The following is a 21,011-nucleotide window of genomic DNA, read 5'->3' on the forward strand; positions in this document are numbered from 1 at the left end:
ACCAGTATGGAGTACGGGATCTCTAACAGACACACCAGAAATTTTTTTTTTTGTTTTGCTTTTTGGGCCACACCCGGTGGTGCTCAAGGGTTACTCCTGGCTGTCTGCTCAGAAATAGCTCCTGGCAGGCACGGGGGACCATATGGGATACCGGAATTCGAACCAACCACCTTAGGTCCTGGATCAGCTGCTTGCAAGGCAAACATCACTATGCTATATCTCCAGGCCCACCAGAAATTTCTTTACACACTTGGATAGTAGCCATGTCATCCTCCAAATGGATAATTTTTCCAAGCAATTCACTGTGGCCCACTCTTACCAGTTCATACATGGCTGTACCTGCCATACCACAGGCTCTAACCACAGATCCTGAGACTCCATACACATAACCAAATGGGCTTTTTTATCTTCATCAGCTGGGTGCAGTATTCTAGGTGCAGCATTCATTTCATTGAATTTTGTAACTTTATCCCACCACTGCCTACTGGCCTAAGGGTTTCTTATCACAGGTCTTCTGTAAATCTTAAGAATGATCCTTTGAATGTTATTTTTCTTTTTGACCTTGCTGCGTTCAGTATTGTATCCCTATTTGTGGTGTTTGTCATTGTGACTAGGATGTGTCTTTGGGTGCTTTCTTTGGGTATCTTTTATCTTTTATCCTGGGCTTTCAGGATTTGATTGCATATAATCTTTAACTTTGGCAGTTTCTTTGTAATAATGTCCTTGACTGTTAATTCTTCCTGGGAATTTTCTTCCTGAGTCTCTGGGCTCCAGTAATTTTTATGTTTTTTTTCTGTTGAATTTATCAAGGACTCTATTTTCATCTGTTCACATTTTTTGAGTATTTTGTCCATTGCCTGATCATTGCTTTAAGGTTCTTTTAGAATACCTTCTGCTAAATGGAGTTATGCATCTCATCTTCCAGCTCACTAAATCTGTCATCAGTTGCTGTTCTTCTGTTGGAGAGGCTTTCCAACAGAAAAATAAAGTTTTTTTTTTCGTGGAGTCTTTCTAGGCTGCTTCACAGAGGACAGCTGGGAACAGGAAGCAAGACAGGAAACAAACCAGTAGCTGTTTAAAATGTCTCTATTGCGCCAAAGCACATGGCTGGACTCAACATGTTTATTCATTCTTAAGATAATAATGACTTGAGTTGTTTATTGGTTTTTTAAATAATAACTTTATTTAAACACCATGATTACAAACATTTGTAGTTGGGATTTGGTTATAAAAAATGAACACTACTTCTTCTAAATTTATATTTATAACCATTAAATGGACTTATCCTGGTTTGGTTTTGTTTGTTTATTTGTTTGTCTTTTGCTTTGGGGGGTTTTTGCTTTCTTTTTTCTTTTTTTTCTCTTCTTTTTATTTTCTCAAAAAGAACCACATAACTTGAATCATCTTGTTCTGCCTCATAAATTGAGGGGAGGGGAAAGGATGGTACCAGGACCAAATAGCCATGTGAACATTGAGTAGAAATAAAAAATGATCAGACTTAAACACCAAACCTAAAGTCAATGACAACAGAATCGATACCCAATCCACAACAAGCTAGACACAAAGGGGACCAGTTATACTAGCAGTCCGGGGTGGGGGAAAGGAGGGGGATGCTGGGAACAGGGATGTAGGAAGGGCAACACTAGTGGTGAGAAGACCCCTGATTTAATGTCACTTTGTACCTTAAATAATACTGTGAAAGATTCATAACTCACTTTAGTCACAAAAATTATTTTAAAAATAATAAAAAATACAAGCATAAAAAATGAACACTACTGCAACATTGCAACATTTCCACCACCAGTACCCTCATCTCCCTCATCTCCCTCCTCCCCATATCCTTCCTGTATTTCACACAGGCATTCTACTTCTCACTTATTCATATTGTCATGATAGTTGTTATTGTACTTATTTAACTACACTCACCTCCCTTTGTGGTCAGCTTCATATTGTGGCCCACTCCTTCCATTCTCATCTCTAATGTCTCAGGTTTTATTACAATAATACCTTTTGTTTTATTTTTTTCCTTAAAACCCAGAAGTGAGTGAGACTATTTTGTGTCTTTATCTTTCCTCTGACTTATTTCACTCAGCATAATAGTTTCCATGTCCATCCATGTACAGAAAAATTTCATGACTTCATCTCTTTTGACAGATGCAAAATATTTCATTGTATATTTATACCACAGTTTCTTTAGCCATAATCTTTTGTTGGGCGTCTGGGTTGTTTCAGATTCTAGCGATTGTAAATAGTGTTGCAATAAATATAGATGTCTAGTGGGCATTTTTGTATTGTGTTTTTGTATTTCTGTATTGTTACTAAAATTCATTTTAAAACAGGTATGTAAAAAATTTTGTTTGGACATCTTTGTCTCAAGTATGTAATTACTTGTAGAATTGTAACTCTATGTTAGATTATTTAATGCACTTCTGCACTAGACAACAAATCACTGCACATTTTCTATTCCCACAAGTAGCATGTTGAGTGCTCTGAATTTTTCACATCACTCTTATTATTGCTCCCCTTCTCCCTTCTTATATCTTTCAGCCTTGTGAGTGTAAAGTGGTATCTCAATGTGATTTTATTTGCATTTTCTGGTAAAAGTGACGTGAGCAAACAATTTTGTGCATGCTGTACATTTGCAAATTATTAATGAAAAATGTCTAACCCCTAAAACAAAGTACTACAAACTGAATAGGTGTTTGTGGTGTCAACTGCCTTCCCAATTTCTGTTTTCCTTCACTTTTATTCTCTTCCCCACTTTTTTTTTCATGCTAAACATTTATACCTTGACCCTGTTAGCTATTCACACCCCTTCTTTATTACCTGTTATCTTCCTTTTCCTACAATTCCAATCACTCGGTCATACTTTCAGTGAAGTATGAGGAAATGACAGGTAGAGTCTTACCTGCCTTAGCGATTTGAACTGCATCTTGCTGGATTATCCAAAAAAAAATGAAATTTCTTTAAAAATGAGAATACCTGCTTGATAGATCATTGAAAGAGAGTTATTATTTTTCTGTTTAGAATAATTTCTGACTAAACTTCAGTCAAGAAGAAAGGAAGTCAGTTATTTTTCATCCCACTGTGGACTTGTGGTTTGTTATCCATGGCTTCCTACAGCAGAAGTGACCCAAAGCTACTGGTGGTGATTGTGTGTGGACTGCTGACCAGTGTTGTTTTGGGACTGGCAATTTGGAGGACTGTCATCAGGATCCAGAGAGGTAATATCATCTTCTTTGTTTAATTTAGAGTGAGGGAAGACATTGAGCCTCTCTACTAGACATTTGAGTTTTAGAAAGCAGTTTACCTAAGCTCATACCAAGTTACCATTTATGAAATTGAAAAGAGTCAATCAATGGGTAGTAGATTTGGTTGTATGTGTGAATGTTTAATGTGTCTATGTTTGTGCCTGGTCAACGTGATAAATGACATAGTTAAGTTGCCTTTCATTTTATTTTATTTTTTGGGACAGGGGCAAAACTTACCTAGCAGTTCACAGAGTTTATTCCCCTTCCTCACTTCCTTCCTTCCTTCTTTATTTTCCTTTTCTTTCTCCTTCCTTCCTTCCTTCCTTCCTTCCTTCCTTCCTTCCTTCCTTCCTTCCTTCCTTCCTTCCTTCCTTCCTTCCTTCCTTCCTTCCTCTTTCTTGCTTCTCAAGGGTCACTCTTGGTGGGGTGAAGAGTGGTGGGGTAGAGAGACTATTTGTGGTGTTCAGAATTTGACTGGGTGAGCCACACACAAAACAAGTTCTTTAATCCTGTACTATCTTTTCTGATCTAAATCGGTTCCCTTATGGGGCCAGAGTGGTGGCTCAAAGCTGTACGGCATGTGTCTTGTCACCGCTAGCCTAGGATGAACCACAATTAGATCCCCTGGTGTCCCATATGGTCTTCCAAGCCATGAGCATTTTCTGAACACATAGTCAGAGGGGGGGGGGAGAAAGGAGGGAGGGAGGAAGGAAGGAAGGAAGGAAGGAAGGAAGGAAGGAAGGAAGGAAGGAAGGAAGGAAGGAAGGAAGGAAGGAAGGAAGGAAGGAAGGAAGGAAGGAAGGAAGGAAGGAAGGAAGGAAGGAAGGAAGGAAGGAAGGAAGGAAGGAAAAAGGGAGGGAGGGAGGGAGGGAGGGAGGAAGGGAGGGAGAGAGGGAGGAAGGGAGGGAGGAAGGGAGGGAGGAAGGGAGGGAGGAAGGGAGGGAGGAAGGGAGGAAGGGAGGGAGGAAGAGAGGGAGGAAGGAAGGGAGAAAGGGAGGGAGGGAGGAAGGGAGGGAGGAAGTGAGGGAGGAAGGGAGGGAGGAAGGAAGGGAGGAAGGAAGGGAGGAAGGAAGGGAGGGAGGGAGGGAGGGAGGGAGGGAGGGAGGGAGGGAAGGAAAGGAAGGAAGGGAAGGAGGGAAGGGAGGGAGGGAGGGAGTTTTTATTACTCTCCAACCCTAAGAATATATTTAGAAAACACCATTTTGATAGCATTTAGAAAAATTTGTCTAGAAAACGTACCAAAACAAAAGCAATAAATTTAAATTTTGGAGAAATGTTTATGACATATAAAATTGCAAAACAATCCTAGTGCTTTTACCTATTAAGGTTAAGCTTTTAAGAATTAATGCCCTTACAAATTAAAAAAAGAAGTATTTCTATTCTTTATTTGTTTATGTCTACTCTTTTTTTTTAAGTGGCTTATTTATTTTTGTGGGGGCACACCTAGTAGTGCTCAGGGCTGACCCTGGCTTAGCACTCTGGAGATCATGATGTGCTGGGAATCAAACCAGGGTGTAAAGCATGAGTTCAATCTATTGGACTATCTCTCATCTATGATGTCTACTTTTAAAAGTAAATCTGTAGTAGTTTATTGGTGGTTACTAATACAATAGAACCATTAAAATAATAACCAAAATGCAAAATTATTTTAAGAAAGAACAGAGTTAGGAAATAATTTACAAACTTAAAGTCTAGAAAAAACAATTCCCACAAAATAAACTCATGAGTTTCTGTAGTTATGACCCAAATTAAAGATAATTAGTAATGAATTTTATAAATATAAGTGGAAAAGCATATGAACTCTTCAGAAAAAAAGCAAATATTTTACTTGTTCTGAGCAGAATTTTTTTTGCAGAGGGGAGTCACACAAGATGGTAAACAGAGATTACTCCTGGCTCTGTACTCAGGAATTGCTCCTGGTGGTGCTCAGGGAACCATACAGGATGCCAGGGATAGGAACTGGATTGACTGTGTGCAAGGCATATATACTTGCTATATATGTTATACTATCACTCTGGGTCCTGAACAGTATTTTTCAATTGGATATATAAAGAACCTGGTAGTGCTCAGGGGTATGCTCTCAGAAATCACTCCTGGCAGGCTCAGGAGACTATAATTGGGGCCGGAGAGATAGCATGGAAGTAAGGCCTTTGTCTTTCATGCAGAAGGACAATGGTTCGAATCCCGGCATCCCATATGGTCCCCTGTGCCTGCCAGGGGCAATTTCTGAGCATGGAGCCAGGAGTAACCCCTGAGAGCTGCCGGGTGTGACCCAAAAATCAAAAAAAAAAAAAAGAGAGAGAGAGAGAGAATGTTAGGAATCGAACCTGGGTTGGATGCATGTAGAGCAAATGTCCTATCTGTTGTGCTCTTGCTCCCGCCCCTAGCTCACATTTATTATTTTATTTTATTGAAACACTATAAACTACAGAGTGACAACATTATTCTATATTTTTAGGCATACAATACAATATTTCAACACCAAACCCTTTGCCAGTGTTCACTTACCACCACCAACACCCTCAGTTTTCCACCTACCCCTCAGCCTACCTTGTGGAATGTACTTCCACCTTCCCCCTTTTCTAAATTACCTCTTCACCATCATTCCAGTGACAGGTTTCCTACAGAAGACCAGTTCTCCTGCTCTTCATGTCACTTATCTTTGGGCAATTGTTACTCCTTTGTAAAGTTTCTTTATATTGCCATATGAGAAATATAATCCTGTGCCTATTCCTCTTTCACTGACTAATCAATCAATATAATATTCTTCAGATCTATCCCCTTAGCAGAAAATTGTATGAATTCATCTTTTCTTATAACTTAGTAGTATTCAATAGTGTAAATGTGCCATTGCTTCTTTATCCAGCCATCTGTTCTCAGACATTTGGTTGTTTCCAAATTTTGGCGATTGTGAATAGCTTTGCAATGAACATAGGGATACAGATGACTTTCCTGCATTGTGTTTTTAGGCCCTTAGGATATATTCCTAATAGTGAAATTTCTGGGTTACATGAAAGTTCAATTTTAGCTTTTTAAGGAATGTCTACAATTTCTTCCAACCTTTTGGGAACCAGTTGACATTCCCACTGAATTCCCAGTGAATGAGGGTCTCCTTTTCCCCACATCCTCACCAGCATTGATTGTTGTTCTTTTTAATGAGTGACAGTCTCTAATTGCTTTTTTGATTTGCATTTCCTTGATATTAGTGATAGAGAGCATTCCTATATATATATTTTGGCCACCTGCAATTTTTTGAGAATGTTTTTATTATTCTCTTCTCCCTATTTTAAAATTATTTTTATTATAGCACTATCAGATGAGTAGTGTACATATAATTTCTCAAAATTTGTGAGCTTTCTTTGTATTCTGATTATCATTTACTTTGAGGTGCAGGTGTTTCTCTAATTTAATATGGTCCCCTTTGTTTATCTTTGTTTTCACTTACTTGGTCAGTGTCATTTCATCTTTAAAGTCTCTATAGGTTTAATATGATGGAGAGTTCTACCTATCTTTTCCTCTATGTATCTTTTGGATTTAGTCTGATATTGAGATCTTGAATCCACTTTGAGTTGCTTTTGTACATGGCCTAAGAAAGGAATGAATTATTATTTTTGCATGTGGTTGACCAATTTTCCCTATAGCACTTCTTGAAGAGGATTTCTTTGCTCTACTTCACATTAACTGATCATGAAGCTGAAGGTCTGTCTGCAGATTTTCAATTCTATTATATTGACCTGAGGGTCTGTCCTCATTCCAGTACCACAGTGTTTTAATAACAACTGCTCTGTTGTACAGTTTGAAGTTGGGAAAGTGATACCTCTCATCTTTTTCCTGAGGATTGCTTTGGCTATTGAGAGCAGAGGGAGTTGGGGATTATTGTGCCATATAAATTTCAGGAGCATCTGATCTAATTCTTTGAATAATGTCATAGGTATCCTTACAAAGATTGCATTGAATCTATATAAATATTTGAGGGAATATTGCCATTTTGATAGTTAATTCTCCCAGCCCCTGAGCAGTTGATGTTTCATTTTTCAATTTTAGTTAGGCTTGGTGTAAACATTGATAAATTCCCATAAACCTACAGTAAAAGAGTTTTCTTTAATGCCTACCATTTGCAAAATATCTTAACCTGATTGATTAGCAAAGATGAGTTTACCTTACTCAACTGTATTGTGTGCTTCTGATGGATCTTACAACTTTCTCCCCTCTTCCATCAGAATTGTTTCTCTCACCTCACTCCAAGTGATTATTCCTTGCTCCCTCTTATAGTATTTGCTTATGCCTCATGTTAACAAGACGCTTTAGTAGTTGAAATCTTCCCAACACCCAAGGTAAAACTTTATGATAATGATAATTACCCTGGGAGATATGAGTGGTAGGGAAAGGTCAAGGGAAAAGTGTGTTTCTAAGGAAATAATTTGTGCATACATACTTGGCTTTCATTTTACTCAACTACAACACTTCCTCAAGAAGTGAACTCACTACCAAATACAATTTAAGTGATTGTTCCTGGAGAAAAGACAGAACATTATTTTGTAGTAAAGATTACAGAGAAGTGTTTATAACTGGAATTTGGATTTTAAATAGGTGAAGTGCTATTTAGTTGTAAGCCTGCTGTATGAATGTTTGTTCTGTTCCTTTACTGGTATCTTTATTTTTTACTTCTCTGTATAACTATCTAAAGCAATAAGTAATTCCTCTTACAGGAAGAGATTTATTTTTTGAGGAATAAATTTTGTTATGTGATTGGTACAGGGCCATAAATTACTTTAACATCATAATTAAGATGTTAGATTATTGGTCCAATTTTTAAAGTCACATTTAAAAAAATTAAAACTTTACCCTTGATTTGCAGGTATTAAATAAAAATTAATGCAATTTATACCATAAATCATTAAGAAAACATGCCATTGATAACATAGTGTAATGATTCAATGTTTTCATGACAGTGAATGGAGGCGTACATGAACAGGAGAGAAAGAAATGACTCTGGAGGCAGACTGCTAAATTCAAAAGTCTTTTTTGTTTTTACATATTTTTTATTTAATTAACATGATTCAGAAGTCTTATACTAAACTTTATTAGCTGAATAAACTTGAGGAAGTTAGTCAATATTTCTGTATCACAATTTTATTATTATAGAATTAATAGAGTCTTACCCTCAAAGGGCTATTTTTAAGATTAAATAACTCAGCACATCTATTAGGGCTGGAAGATGGTATGTACAGAGTAAGGTGTTTGCCTTGCATGTGGCTGACGTACATTCAATCCATAGCATCCAATGAGTGATTCTTGAATGCACCAGAAATGATTCTTGAAGGCAGAGGCAAAAGAAACTGCTGAGCCCCACCAAATGTGACCCCAAAATAAAATATTTAGATACAAATAAAGGTTTAAAATGAGCTTTATTATTCTATATATAGTATATAAGTGTGACGAACTTTGACAATTTAGTGCTTAGCTTTTTTTTTTAATTCCCTGAATTATACTCTGAATAGATACCATTGACTTAGATTAGTCCTTTGGATTAAATTTATCAAACTGAACATTTACAATAGGTTTAATCATTAAATTTAATTTACAATCTTGAAACAGAAACCCTTCTGTGAATTTCCGTATCTACCTGTATTTGTTTTGTAATATTTGTAGTATATGATAACAGCTTATGAGAAAATCCAACCAGCTAGCAACATATGAACAATATGTACCTTAGATACATCCTAAACTTTTTATTTACTTTGTTCATATTGTTTAGTATTTTCACCCCCCACCCCCACACACACAGTAAAATAAATTTTCCTAAGTATTGTCTTCTAATTTAAGTATAAATTTTATTTTCACTCAGATATTTATAATTTCTTTTCTGGACCAAATGACAAATGCTTGGATGTTAAATCTCATACTATAGAAATGATCCCTGAAAGTATAGTCTTTGGATGTTAAATCTCTAAAAATAACCCCAAGTCAACCACACAATTCTGGATGAAGTGCCTTTGACTAAAGATTCTTGTAGTTGGTCAAATACATGCTTAATCTTGATTAAAAGTTTTCAAACATTCTAATTTTTCTTGTTTAGGAGAAGAAAGTTGTTTCCCATTTAGATTTTTCTTTATTAGTAGTAGTATTTAAAATTATTATTATAGCTGCAACAACATGATGAAATAATTTACTGTTTATTTTTGTCAGATAAAGTTACTACACTTCCACCACCATCAAAGTGCCCAAGCTTCTCCACCACTGTTCTTGTCTCACCTCTTTCTTGCCCATCAGTGGTACCTCCCTTAACAGCCAACTAAATTCTATAGTCAAAGTGTAATAATTAGTTTTCATTAAGTTTCTGTGATTTTAAGTAACTGCAGATAGCACATATTTGTCTTGGCTGAGAAAAGTTAAATACAAGCTTCTGGATAGTTTTCATTATATATATATATATATATATATATATATATATATATATATATATAATTTGCAAAGCTAATTACTTAAGGAAGTAGGGTAGAGAAATAAAACAATCTAGCAGTGAGTAAAACCAAGAAAGGTGAGGCATTTTTTTTTAATCAGAGAGACCTCTCATGTAACAGTAGTTTTTATCATGGTTTGAAATATAAACAATGCTATCAACAAGAGACATTTGAGTTAAGGGACAAGTGAGAATGGATATGGAATTTTAGTAAGTAAACCATAATTATAGAATAGCTAACTACATTAGAGATAGAATTAGACTTACAGTGGTGAACATAGTGAAGCATATAAACATTTTGGATTTTAATGGCACACATCTGAAGTTCACATAGTGTTGTAATACAATATTACTTGCCCCCAAAATTATATATAAGTTAAAAATTTCTCTGGCACTAGTTATTTCTATTGTTAAGAATGCCTGGCGATCAGCTTGCTGTTTCCATCGGTATACTATGGAATTGGGAAGGCGTTGGCATGTACCTTCTAGACAGTTGAGAAACCAACATTCAAGTTTATAATCTGTTATACACATCAAAATTTAATATTTTTCTAAAAATAAGTATAATTTGGAATGACTTATTATTTGAATAAAGTATTGAAAATTAAAATAAAAAAGATATTTGGCTATTCTAAATGTCCATGCCATGAATTGCTAAAGCAACCCCTAGGTAAAAGAAGAAAGGAGGCATCACTTTGAATTACAAAACAATAGTCATTAAAACATCATGATATTGGAATAAAGACAGACCCTCAAATCAATGGAATAAACTTGAGTATTCAGAAAATAAACGTCAGGGATTCAGCCAATTTAATCTTTGACAAAGGGACTAAAGAAACACAAAATAAAGCAAGGAAAACCTCTTCAACAAGTGGTGTTGACACAACTGGTCAGCCACATGCAAAACAGCAAACTCAGACTTCTAGCACCATGCACAAAGGCCAAATCAAAATGGATTAAAGACCCTGATATCAAACCTAAAACTATAAGCTAAATAGAAGAAAAATTAAGCAAAACATCCTATAATATTGAGACTAAAAGCATCTTCAAGGAGGAAACACCCTTGTCCAAACAAGTAGAAGCAGAGATAAATAAATGGAACTACATTAAATTGAGAAGCTTCTGCACCTCAAAGGAAATAGTGACCTGGATACAAAGGCCACCTGCAGAATTGGAGAAACTATTCACCCAAAACATATCAGATAAGGAGCTAATATCTGGGGCTAGAGCGATAGCACAGCAGTAGGGCATTCGCCTTGCATGCAACTGCCCTGGATGGACCTGGGTTCGATCCCTGACGTTCCATATGGTCCCCCAAGCCAGGAACAATTTCTGACTGCTGAGCCAGGAGTAACCTCTGAGTGTCACAGAGTGTGGCCACCCCCCCAAAACAAAAACAAAAACAAAAAAAGGGTGGAGGGACTAATATCTAAGATATACAAGATACTGACAGAACTCAAGGAGAAAAAAACATCTAACCCCATCAAAAAATGGGGAGAAGAAATGAACAGACACTTCCTCAAAGAAGAAAGACAAATGGCTAAAAGACACATAAAAAAATGCTCCACATCACTAATTATCATAAATATGCAAATCAAAACAACAATGTGGTATCAACTCATCCCTTAAAGACTGGCACACATCACAAAGAACAAGAACAATCAGTACTGGCTGGGATGTGGGAATGAGGGGAAAAAGGAACTCTTATTCACTGCTTGTGGGAATGCTGTTTAGTCCAGCCTTTCCAGAGCACAATATGGATATTCTTCAAAAAGCTAGAAATTGAGCTTCCATATGATCCAGCTATACTACTCCTAGTCATATACCTTAGGAATACTAAAACACAATACAAAAATGCCCTTTGCACTCTGTTTATTACAGTACTATCTATAATAGCCAGAATATGGAAACAACCCAGCTGCCCAACAACTGATGAGTGGCTAAAGGAACTGTGGTACATTTACACAATGGACTACTATGTGGCTATTAGGCAGAATGAAGTAATAAAATTTGTCTATCCATGAAAGAACACGAAGACTATTATGCTGAGTGAAATGAGCCAGAGGGAGAGGGAAAGATACAGAATAGTCTCACTCATCTGCAGGCTTTAATAAAAATAAAAGACAGTATGGCAATAATATCCAGAGACAATAGAGTTCTAGCTTCTTGCAGTCTCCAATTAAGGTTTTACCTGGAGCAGGTTACTCCTATATTGTACAGTCTTTACATATAATGAGGAGCTTGGATTAATAAATTGCTAATGTATTTATGATTATAATTCTAAAAATTTGGCTATATAACACAAACAAATAACTTAAATACAATCTTTCATAAAATTTAAAATACAGAGGCTTAAAACTACCATTACCACTTTGTTACATTTTGTTAATATTCTAGGAAAATCAGAGAATGAGGCCTTGAGCTTGGGAACACAAAATATTAAAAACATGAATTCAGAATAAATTTGACCTTGCAGTATGTTCAGGCTAGTCCCTCATCTTCCTTCTCCTCTAAACTCTGATCTAGTTCCTACAGTGTATTAGATACTATATGGCATACCATAAAGCATTTTGATGCAAATAAATAAATTCTGTGTATACTAAAAATAAAATAAGGTTGATTATTACAGAGTAGTTAGAGCACCAGGACTCAATGTTATCACCAGAATGCAAATAGCAAAAAAAAACAAAAAAACAGCCGGCAAACATTTGTTATGTTCTTTCTCTTTATGTGACACTTTGCTCGTGCCTAGTGGCCATGACACTTGCTCTAGTCAACGTAGCCATTAAGTATAAGTAGTGATGTCAGACATCCTAATTAGAAATAGAGAGACGTTATGTATAAAATATAGAGTCATTTAAGTATATAACAGGCTTTAAAATAAACTCCATTTTCTCCTTTATTTTTCTTGGATGTTTTAGTTGTACTAATTGGAAATCACATTTATGCCTAGTCTTGCTGCTTGCACATTTTAAACTGTGCTGAGGCACATAATTGACGGTTGTGGTGCTTGCTAGAAGTTGCTGTAAGTCACACCTCTTTTTTTTTCTTCTGATGCTTATAACATCAGGTTATAGTGTGGCTGAAAATTCCTGATAGTGAAAGGGAAGACAGAAAGCAGAGCTGTCATAAACAGAGTGCTATTATCTGTGTATGGGGGGTCACCAGGAATTTGAATGGGTGAACATATACATACAAGGCAGATTCCCTTTACTACTTGATTTCTCTGAGTTCTCTAGCTTCACCTGTTGAAGGTATATTCCATATGGCAGAATAAAGAGAAAGTCAGAACATTAATGGTGAATAAGCAAGCTAGACTAGAGCTATAGGCGTAACACCTGGCATGATAAGGAACTTTCTTTACTATGAAAAAGAGACTAAAAATGTTCCTTTCACCAGTCCTAAGAAGCTAAATAACTTTATCATTAGTTCAGAGAGGTAAGAAGTGGGGGAAATGTCACTGCATGTAATTGGAAGTCTAGATCAAAAATCATGAACTACTGACATTCTATTAAAATATTATCAAAAAAACAGTGCAAGACACTACTAATGGTATCCCAAGAACATAAAACAAAGTAATCATAAAATTATCCAGTAGAAATATTTTTACTATCAGGAATCAGAGAAGTAGCACAAAATCTAGCACACTTACCTTGATTGTGGCTGGCCTGGGTTCAATCTCTGTACTAAGATGGGTCCCCCACTCCCATCCCATCAGGAGTCATCCCAGAGCCCAGAGCCAGAAATAAGCTTTGAGCACTGCCAGCACAAAACAAAAACAAACAAATGTTTCCACAAACAGAACCTATTAAAATATAATGAATGAATACAAATAAGCAAAAGATGAATTTACAATCCAAAAATTAGAAATAGACTACAGATAGAAATAAAATATATTAGTAGAATAATAATTAGTAGGTTTCCTTAACTGGATATAATAAAACCACACACATAAAAATAAAGGTATATTTAAGTGTTTTTATTAAAGTACCATTGGTTGCAGGGGTCCTCAAACTTATACAGGGGGCCAGTTCACTGTCCCTCAGACCATTGGAGAGTCTGACTATAGTAAAAACAAAACTTATGAATGAATTCTTATGCACACTGCATATATCTTATTTTGCAATGAAGAAACAAAACAGATACAAATACAATATGTGGCCCGCGGTCATAGTTTGAGGATCACTGGAGCATTATATGTTTCATATGTACAACACTGCAAATGAAATCTATGTACAGTACATTATATTCACTTCACAAAGTCTACTTTTCATTTTCACCATGCAATTGTTTTTCATTTATCTGATGTATCTCTTCTTTCTCCCCATTTCTTTTGGTAAGGGTAACTCCTAATTTTCTGTTATAGTTGGTTGTCTTTTTTGATTTTTTTATTAGATTTTTTTTTTTTTTTTGGTTCTTGGGACCACACCCGGCGGTGCTCAGGGGATACTCCTGGCTGTCTGCTTAGAAATAGCTCCTGGCAGGCACGGGGGACCATATGGGACATCGGGATTCGAACCAACCACCTTAGGTCCTGGATCGGCTGCTTGCAAGGCAAATGCCGCTGTGCTATCTCTCTGGGCCTGTTTATTTTTTTTCTAATCTCTCATGTATACTAAAATTATTTGTTATTTCCTTGTGATCTGATTTACCTTAGAGTAATAATATCTTGTTCCATTTATGTTGCTGCAATGGCAGATTTTCATCTTTTTTGTTTGTTTTATATACAAGCAGTAGTCTATTGTGGATATATGCCCTATCTTTACTCATTCAATGACTAATGGGCACTTAGATTGTTTGCAATTCTTGGTTATTGTAAACAATGCTGAAATTAACATGATAGTGCAATTTTGAATTGATTCTTGTAATTTTGGGTAAAATACCAAGGAGTAGGATAGCTACATCTTCTGAAGTCTCTTTTCAATGTTTGAGGAATATTTTTATTTATTTATTTATTTATCTTGGTTTTTGGGTCACATCGGTGGTAACTCTTGGCTCTGTGCTCAGAAATTGCTCCTGGCAGGCATGGGGAACCTTCTGGGAAGCCAGGATTCAAACCACTGTTCATCCTGGATGTCTTTATTTTTTTAATTTAAATTTACTTTATTTAAAAAACATGCATCACATAGTTGACATAGTTGACCGTAATACATTTGTTTCCAGATAAGTGAAAGCACAGTTATTTTAAAAGAATTGAAATAAAAAGTAAGAGAAGAAAAAAATTAAAAATAGGACAACCACAAACAAATTTGTAAAAATTATTGATCTCCAATGAGGTCATTAAGGTATTGGAAGAAGATTTAATAAGCTCTTGTTGTTAGTTGACCATTCTGTTAATCCATTTGTTTCCAAATATTACATGGCTTCAGCTATACATTGATATCTATATACATCTATATACATTGATCAATAGCACAGCCATAGGGTGTTTGTCTTGTATGCACCTACACTGGACAGACCCTGGTTTGATTCCTGGCATCTCATATGGTCCCCAAGCCTGCCAGGAGCAATTTCTGAGTGCAGAGCCAGGAGTAACCCCTGAGAGCCACAGGGTGTGACCCAAAACCAAAAACGAACAAATGAAAAGAGAAACAAAACTAAATTGGTATATTCCTAAGGAAGTGACAGCATAAATTAAATTAAAGTTGTCCAGGAATTCAAAGCACTATACCTGATGTGAGGCTTTTGTGGGGCAATTTCTCAGCTGCCAGGTCATCTAGAAGTAGTAGGATATGGGGGAGGGTGCCTTCACTCATTCCCAAAAAGCCCTGAGTGATATCAGCCCAAATACTACCCACAAACCTGGAGTTTGGTCAGATTGATGTCTCTGCAGAGCATGGTAGAGGAATGGTGAAGCAGGGCCATAGCAAAGCAGTGATTATGGGTGATGAATACAGCAGGCACAGCTCTGGGAGGGTGGGGGGTTGGCCATCCCAAGATGGCCAGATTTCTGCTGCATGACTAGTGTACCCAGGATTTTTTTCACAGCTTTGTTAAGAAAAGAGTGAATCTATGGATCTGGCCTGATGCAAACATGCCAATATTTGTCATTTTATAGCTGCTCCACCAATTTACTTTTTCAGGAACAGTCAATAAATATTTTCTTTCCACATCCTCTCTTACACATTTTGCTTCTTTTCTTATGTGGAGAAGAGCTGTCTCTCCTCAAAAGTGCTCCCAGTTGAGATTCTCTAACTTCATTAAATTTCTTTATGATTGTTCTTTTCAGTTTTCTCTCTATCAACCCTAAATCTGTGTCTTAATTTGCCCTCTAGAACTTATAATTTTCTTTAAAGAATTTCACTTTATTTTTAAATTAGTTGGCTATATAATTTTTTATATAGGTGCTTTTTTTTCTTTCTGTTTTTTTTTTTAATTTTTATTTTGATCATAGTGGTTTACATAGTGTTGACAATAATATTTTAGGTACATATTTACATAAAATCAGGGGGGCTTCCCATCACCAAATTGTCCTCCCTACACCTCCGTTTCTGTCCTACCTCCAATTTCCTCTTCCCTCACCCCAGGGCGGCTAGAATATGTGGTCCCCTCTGTATCTAACCCACAACTTAATAGTCTTGCACCTGTTTGGTCTTGATGCCTCCCTTAGTTCCCCCTCTAACTGGAGGCAGGACTAGCTAGTTCAAGTTGCGTGGTTTTGTTTGAAAAAGAGAAAAGTAATAAACTGGGGTAAGGGTCTAATACCCCGAAACTGGGCGGAATCCTTCTAGAGGCTCTCATCATCGATTTGAGAGATGGAGAAAAAGAAGGTGAAACACTCCACCAGTACCAAAAGAAGTGTCAAATATCCAGTGAGGGCTCGAGCTATATCGATAAGCACCACAAAAAAAAAAAAAAAAACCAGGCAAACAAACAAACAAAAAAAAGCAAAACAAACAAAAAACTTTGTTTTCCTGTAGGTAATACTATTATTTCAGCATTTCAATTCTCTGTTTCTCTGGCACGAAAGGGAAGCAAAGGTTTAAGAGGAGTTTGAAAGTAGGTAAATAAGAGCACTAAAGTCATACTGTCATTAATGATAATATGTCTCCACTAGGTTAATTTTATCTGTTAATATTTGCTTTATATATCAGTGTTTTCATTTTGTGTACACATATATTAATCATTGTAGTATCTTTCAGATGCATTGTGTATCATTATGTATTTATATTTGCTCTTGCTCTCCTTGATATATTATTTGATTTTCAATGTTGAAGCAGACTTTGAATAAATTCCAATCTGTCACAGTACATAATTATATTAACACATTATATATTTGATTTGCAAATATCTTACTGAGACTTTTTGCCTTTATAAGAGATTTTTATTTACTTTATTCTTCTTAAGTGTGTATTTTTGGTTTGGGTTTTAATTTAGTTTTTAGACCACACACCCAATTGTGCTTAGGTGTTACTCCTGGCTCTGCACTTAGGACCACTTCTGGACGACTCAGGGTACCACATAGGATGAAAGGGATTGAACCCTGTAGATCATGTGCAAGGCAAGTTCTCTACTTGTTGTAATAACTCTCTAGCTCCAAATAGATTTTATTTTGATCAAATTGTTAAGTCTTTCAAATATTTTTGTTCTGTTGATTGCAAATATAGTATCTGCTTCCTTTCATTAATGGTGATCTCAAAAGTGGTAATCAAAGTAATGGTTTTATATATATAAATTAAGTGGAAAATACCCCAAAGAAGATATTTACTGTCCAGTTTTATATGATTCTGTACAATTATTTTTCTTTTGAAACAGTTTCCCCACCATCAAACATTCCTATAGAATTTTGCAGGAATGGTGGAAAATGGAAAAATGGTAGATGTGTTTGTCCAGAAGATTGGAAAGGATTAAGATGTACAATTGGTAAGTTACTTGGGATAATAAAAGAGTATAAAGCTCATATAATTCACGTTAATAAGAGCAGCAGCAAAACTTCTTGAGGTTTCCATTGGTCATTATAATCACAAGGAACATAATGATCATGACTAATATGTGCTTAATTGCTCAGTGCTAAAAATTGGCTTATTTCCTTAGGATATTTATCTCTGTGTTAATGTGCCTTGTTTATCCCTAACTTTAAAGTTTCTCTTGTTTTTTGTTTTTTTTTTTTATAAACTCAGTTGATTTTTCTTCTGGTTGCAGTATCTAATTTGAGACAATGACATGATTTTTCCAGTTTCTTTTTATTAGTGTTATATCATGACCCCAACTATAACAATCTAAACTTAAAATTGGCCTGTTATACTTGCAGGCCAGGGGACAAAGGGTGGTGGTATAGGATGCACTCTGGGAACATTGGAAGAGGGAGGTTGACACTAGTGGTGGGATTATCCCTGATTCATTGTATGTCAAAAATCCAATTATGAAGGACTCAATGTAGATCACAATGGATTCAGTGAAATAAAATTTAAAAAATTAATGGTTTGTCTCAAAAACTAAAACTTTAAAATCATTTATTGCTCCCAGCACTCAGTATACTTTATGTTCCCTGCTCAGATCTAGAACATCAGAACCACCTCCTGACATTTTTACACACTTAATAGCTACTATTACCCTATTATCAATAAATTTGGCATTTCTAGCTCTAATTAATGTTATTATTAAGTCTTCTTTATTAAATTTTATTTTATTGCAACCATTGTGATCTACAAAGTTCAAATATCAGATATACAGTTAATGAGGGCCATTCCCACTATCAGCGTCAACCTCCCTCCACCAGTGGTCCCAGAGTACATCTTATACCACCACACTCTGGCCCCAAGGCCTGTCAGTATAACAGAACCATTTAAGTTTAAATTGTTATAGTTTAACAATATAATTATATTATTTTATATCGCTAAAATTTTCTTTTCTTGATAGAATGAATAATTCTATCAAGAATCTAATCTTGGTTCTATGGTTGTTCACTTTGGCTTGAATATTTAGTTCTGTCCTTTTGTCTCCACCAATGTACCTGAAAACACTTAGCCCCTGGTCCCCATACTTTCCTTTTTCCTTTCTTCTTAATTTTATAAACACAATGCAAAACTATGAAGTGAAACCAAGTAATCCATGTCCCAAGGTTCCATGCAAAAGGTGGGAGTCCCTATTTAAAAGACAATAAAAATAAAAACGATGGGGGGTGACAGTTTTTTTTTCATAGGGGCAGCAAAAGTTGGAGAAAATAGAAAGAAAAATCCGTTAGCCTAAAAGCAGGGAAAACCTACCTATGAAACATCCTGTCATAAGACAGGGTCCGGGAATACTAAGTTGTCTAACCCTAAAGTCTTTCTTCATGGTCCCAAGAAAAGTTCTCCTCAATCATGGTTGATGCATTTAGGTTACTGTAATTAGAGATATTGGTTTTTGCATAGATCATATGTCAAAGTTGGGGTAGGGTGTCATGTGCCATCTCCTGGTTTCATCACATGGTTAGGTGGCAATTCAGGGAAACGTGCCCTAAAAACAAGTTGTTGCTGTTTACAACTCATTAGGGTGTCATACAAACCCACTCCGGAGCAAATCAGTACCAGGGCAGCCTCCCTGGTAAAAGTTGAATTCCTGGTACTGGTACAGAAAACCATGCCAATTCCAAAGATGGTATCCAAGATTCAGAGGTGAACACTAATGTCCAATCAACTGAAGACTAAGTCATCGCATCAAGTCCTTTGTTGACATACATTCTATAGCTTTATTAAGATTTCACTTGCTGATGTGTTAGGGATCACATAAGTCAAGTTATATATTGTGCATATTTTAGCTAAAACCTATTTATTAAAATATAATTGTAATAATTTAACCAGATTAAATTTAAAGTATGAACTTTCTACTGGGGCAATGAATCAGTCCTGTAAACCTTTATAACTTTTTGACTTATCCAACATGGGTATTAAACTTTGATTTTTGTTAGTTTGGAGATATGTATATATAGATATAAAATATATGTATCTGGGGCAATATTCAGCTGTGCTTGAAGACTGCTTTGGATACAATCTATACTCAGAAGTTGCTGTCAATATTGCATAGGAGATGCAATGCTGGAGACATTGCATGTGGAATGCATGTGGAACCTAGTATTCCCACATGCAAAGAATGCACTGAACTTTTGAGCACCTCTTCAATCCAGGATCAAATTTTTAAGTATTAATGTATCATAAACAATAATGTTTTCATTCTTTTATAGTTAATTTCTGTGAACCTGAATCCATTAAAGGATTTCCTTTTGGAAGAATTCCAGTGGGGACATATGGTTCTTCCTCTAAAACATGCGGAAAAGACACTCCAAATGGTATATATTTTTTTCAAGCATCTCTTTTAGGGCATACAAATCAATATGCTGGATCAGCCTATCCTCCTTTCCACCAGTATTAGGTTCTAGAATAGGCTTTATGGGCAGGTTTTGCTCCCTTTCATGATGCCAGCATTCAAAAACCATTAACTTGAAAAAGGATATGAATATTTACATTCATTATATTATTATTTGCAGTGGCCAAGATTGGAAAACAAACCCAAGTGCCTCATGACATATGAGTGAATAATGAAGTTGCACACAATATGTTACTACTCTGCTATAAAAATGATGAAGTCTTGCTTTTTGTTAGACATGGATAGAAATTAAAGGTCACGTTAAGCAACAAAGAAGGAAAAAAAATGAATGCTAATTAATTCACAGAGAATTATAAGGAAATTAAGCAAGGGAATAGACAGCATTCTATTAATCTCTGACAACAGGATTCAGGTTACTAAAAATGTATTGGGGGAAGGGATAGTAAGGAAGATTTCTTATGGACTGTTGTTGTAAAGGGTTACACTGGCACTTTAATGATGAGTTTTATGATGTAACATCGTATTCCTGAAACAAATATTTATGTCTTGAAAATAAATGTATACATTAGACTAAAAATAAAACAGCAAGTTTTGGGTGGTCTTGGAGAACTAGTACAAGAACTAAGAAATCTGCATATCTGTGTTTATATATGTATATATTCAGATATATATACATATATATGTATATCTTTCATACAACTAACACCAGTTTCATCTTGATACCTTGTTATCCCTGAGCATTTCCAGGTGTAACCCTGGAAGGCCTTGAGTACTGCTGGTGGCTCAGGTAATCTGCAACGTGACAGTGTCCAAGTCCAATATATCCTTGGGCCCTAGGATTGAACCTCTGGCCAAATTGATCAAGAATTGGGCCTAGAAAGCTAGAACAGCAGGTAGGGCACTTACCTTGCATGTGGCTGAACAGAAATCAATCCCCATCACTGTATATAGTCCCCCAAGCACCATCAAAAGTAATATGTGTGTTCGATCTT

The 21,011-nt window shown here is 35.9% G+C and overlaps 1 protein-coding gene and 1 pseudogene across 1 annotated transcript in view; one reads left to right on the plus strand and one right to left on the minus strand.

Moving 5' to 3' along the window:
• Positions 1-3,109: 3,109 nt before the first annotated feature.
• Positions 3,110-21,011, plus strand: part of ADGRG7 (adhesion G protein-coupled receptor G7) — a 73,610-nt gene continuing 55,708 nt past the window's right edge. Inside the window, exons 1-4 of the mRNA XM_049785596.1 lie at positions 3,110-3,224; positions 7,646-7,651; positions 17,470-17,577; positions 19,877-19,981. Coding sequence (XP_049641553.1) covers positions 3,110-3,224; positions 7,646-7,651; positions 17,470-17,577; positions 19,877-19,981 — 334 coding nt within the window. The remainder of the gene's footprint in view (positions 3,225-7,645; positions 7,652-17,469; positions 17,578-19,876; positions 19,982-21,011) is intronic.
• On the minus strand, positions 9,096-9,187 carry LOC126026547 (uncharacterized; annotated as a pseudogene).

The sequence above is a fragment of the Suncus etruscus genome, chromosome 13 (assembly GCF_024139225.1).
Source record: "Suncus etruscus isolate mSunEtr1 chromosome 13, mSunEtr1.pri.cur, whole genome shotgun sequence".
Taxonomy (NCBI): domain Eukaryota; kingdom Metazoa; phylum Chordata; class Mammalia; order Eulipotyphla; family Soricidae; genus Suncus; species Suncus etruscus.